This window comes from Cannabis sativa, unplaced genomic scaffold, assembly GCF_029168945.1.
Source record: "Cannabis sativa cultivar Pink pepper isolate KNU-18-1 unplaced genomic scaffold, ASM2916894v1 Contig2, whole genome shotgun sequence".
Classification (NCBI taxonomy): domain Eukaryota; kingdom Viridiplantae; phylum Streptophyta; class Magnoliopsida; order Rosales; family Cannabaceae; genus Cannabis; species Cannabis sativa.
In genome coordinates, this window is record NW_026870038.1 from 855,514 (window position 1) to 859,103 (window position 3,590).

At 26.7% G+C, this 3,590-nt stretch overlaps 1 protein-coding gene across 1 annotated transcript; it reads right to left on the minus strand.

Moving 5' to 3' along the window:
- Window positions 1-306: 306 nt before the first annotated feature.
- Window positions 307-2,192, minus strand: LOC115717247 (heavy metal-associated isoprenylated plant protein 28). The gene is made up of 2 exons (XM_030646218.2): window positions 1,952-2,192; window positions 307-761 (listed from the first exon to the last, which is right to left on the minus strand). The coding sequence occupies exons 1-2, from the start codon at window positions 2,076-2,078 to the stop codon at window positions 454-456; spliced, it is 435 nt and encodes a 144-aa protein (XP_030502078.1). The 5' UTR covers window positions 2,079-2,192; the 3' UTR covers window positions 307-453.
- Window positions 2,193-3,590: the final 1,398 nt, after the last annotated feature.

Genomic DNA, 3,590 nt, shown 5'->3' on the forward strand with positions numbered 1-3,590 from the left:
AAGCGTGCTTAGCTTGGGGCAACTTTAAGATAGGTGACCTCCTGGGAAGTTTTCCCAGTAAGCGTGCGAGTGAGGACAAAGCACGTTGGAAATACTCGTGTTGGTTTGTAGGGTCAGTCGTCAGTCCACGAAGCAGCCAGAGGGACGTACTCGTGTATAAGAGTCATTCATTCCGTGGGTGTGAGGACTCAATGGAGACTTGAATCAGGAACGTTACATTTCATAAATAGAAAATAGAGTAAATAAAAACCAAATTACATAAAACAAAGCTTACAATACATTTTGTAACAAAATGCCTGACAAAACTCGCTATAAATTAATACTTGAATTGAGACAAAATATGTACAAACTAAGATTGAGATGAAGTCCATTAATAGGCCAAATTTACACTCATTTCTTAGTCTTTGAAAAACTCTCTTTTGTCATTAAACAACACTTAAATTACTATTATGATTAAAAGGAGTGAGATCTTGTGAAAACTTTCTTCATTGCTTTCCAACTAAAAGATTTAACCCTAGTGAGAGCCAAAGAAGGTTTGGACATTGAAATAGTAGAGATGTAGTCATGATTATTTGAAGAAGGAGATTGTGAAGAAATTGGTTCCAACTTTGACTCTTCCGAAAAGTCAACGTTTTCGCTAGGGTTCCAAAATCTTGCATCTTTTCTCTTGCTCTTTACAGTTGTTAACACATCATATTTGTTACATATTCCCCAAACAGTTACTTTCTGTTGATGATAATCCACATTCACTGAGTATATTCCTGTCATCATTAATATTAATTATTAATTAAATAAAAAATAATTCAATCTCATAAATGCCATTTTATTTTTAAACTATGAATCATACCAATAGATTTATAATTAAAAGTTTATTATACCAACTTTTCTATGAAATATATGGTGGTGTGGTTTATTAGTAATAAATCTTATAAAATGATAAAAGAAAATAATTATGGTATAAACCAATTATATACATTAAAAAGTGGATAAATCAAATAACTTTTTCTTCTGGCCCAATATATAGCTGCTCTTTAAGGGTCTCATTTTAGATGTTGGGCCTATTTCATCAAGATCAATAATCAGAAAAATAAAAAAGAGATAATTACACCACATATTGAAATTTCTAATTTTTTCACTTTTATACTGTGGGGCGGAATTTTTTTTCAAAAATACTGTGTACTATGTTAAGTTTTCACTATTATTTTATGGTTGTTTTTTAGTTATTCTATTTTGTGTTCCACTGTTGTTTTATAAAAACAAAATATTTTTAAAAAGATTTTTGTGTGACAATATTATTGTAAAAGTTAACCAAAATTTCAGTATTTTTATAAGTTTCCCAATAAAAAAAAAAAGGCTTGATTTCTTAAGTCTAGCACATAATTTACATTAACCTAAAAGGTATAATGGAGACATCATCTATAAAAGTGGGTATATCTTAAAAATTATGAAAATAAAGGTAAGAATTAAAAAAAATAAAGTAAAATAGGTATACAGTGTAATTTCCTCAATTTGGGTGATTAAAACAAAGGAAGAATTTTTTTTTTAAAAAAAAAAGGATCTTTTATAAAAATATGATTTTTTTAATAAATAAAATTTAAGTTTAATCATACCTAAATTTTTCAAACTTAATTTCTGAAAAATCATATTCTTTTACTCATCAAGCTTAATAAAATAATAATGTATGAAAATTCTCAAATTGAAGAAAAAGGCATAGAGAAACAATAAAAAAAATGTAAATTAATATAATTCCCATGAAAAAACTTAAGTGATAAAAAAAAGCATAAGTAGTGTAATTTTCATAATAAAAATGTAGTAGTAGAATTGACACAAAATATGTAAAATTTAGATTTTTTTTTTTTTTGGCATCATATATATATATATATGATCATTCAAAAGTATATATTAAAAATTATTTTAATCATAATAAGTTATTATGAGAAAGAAAAAATACCTTTGAGATGAGATAAAGACTTCTTAATTTTCCTCTCACATCCATAAGAATAAAGTGGCACCAACATCTCCACATACTGAGCCTCCACATTATTTTTGTAAGCTGGAACTATTTGCAAATTTGCCATAATATATATAAATATATAAATATATCTAATATTATAATTTCTCAACTAGTAATTATAGCATATAAAAAATCAATATTTGAAAATTCACTCTTCTAGTTCTTGTTATTAGCTAGGTTTTTGTATTGTCATTGTGGTAATGGATTATTTTCATGGCTTTATATAGAGTTGTGTGGCTAGGCAATATTGAATGAGAACTTAAGTCACTTTGATCTATAGGAATCCTTTGAAGAAAAAAGTTGATAACTTTATTAAGTACCACATTGGCATGCATGTATATTGACCAATATTATTGATATTTTTTCTCAATTTAATAATATCTACACTAATTATTTACTTAAAGCTTAATTTGAGGATGTTATAGCTATAATTAATGTTTGATTTAATTTGTTAATAATCAAAAGAGGGTTTAGGGTTGAGGGTTGTGACTTGGCAAAGTGCATAGTTGTGTCAGCAAGACTTTATTTATTTAAGGCAGTATTGGTGCTTATTATTCTCCTACATATTAATATCATATTAGTGTAATTAATTATCAGGTCTCATATAAATTAATTATACGTCTAGAAGGTGCTAGACAATACTAGTGATGCCTAATATCAATACTCATAACAAAATAATTAATTGAGCATTACTATTGGACACCAGTAGTATCCAATACCTTTTATAGGTGACACCCTACAATTAGTTAGCGATATTCTCTAAAAGTTATTTTTTTATATAAGATTTGATACTTAATTACACCAATAATAATATGACGTCGAGGAAACTTTTTAACATTTCTCTAATTAATTAGTGTATATTTAATCAATGTCATTTTCATGGGATTTGGATAAACTAATAGATGTTGATTTTGGATCCCATGTGGGCTGTTTTTCACCCTTTCCTTATTAAAGAAGTTAGATCTTTATCAATTAAAACATTGGAACTTGATGAGTTTATATATATAATTTAATTTAGAATTTTAAAGTATGAATGTAAGATGATGATGATGTTTCCCATAGTGATGTACAATAAATATTCAAAATTTTGTTTAATATTATACTCATTTGGTACTCAAAGCATAATTATCATTTTATTACATATATAGGCTACCATTGGTGAACCCAACATGCACATGCATGCATAATAACTTTCAACATAGAGACCAATTAAATTTGTATTATTAATACTATACAAACTACAAAGTTATATTAATATCATCATGTATATATAGTTTGGTTCCCTATTCTCTTAGCTAGAACCATCTTTTTCATCACTTAACTAATTAATTACTATAAATTTCATTACTATATAAGAGCATTTGCCACAAAGAGATGCTTATGTCCAAATGAGACGAGGTGGAAGAGAGAGAAAGATAATTATGTGTCATCGTAATTGAAGTAATTAATATTGTGGTTAGATTAATGCTAAATAAATATATATTTTTTCAAATTGTTATTGATAGGAGCTTCCTAAAAGTATAGTATTAATATTTTTTTTTAGTATTTTATCACTATTGGTGTAATTAAATAACAG

Bases quoted from the DNA above. Each gene is read 5' to 3' on its own strand.
- LOC115717247 (XM_030646218.2), bottom strand. From the start codon at position 2,078: ATGGCAAATTTGCAAATAGTTCCAGCTTACAAAAATAATGTGGAGGCT. The intron at 762-1,951 runs GTATTTTTTCTT...TAATGATGACAG, and splicing joins GTCTTTATCTCATCTCAAAG to GAATATACTCAGTGAATGTG.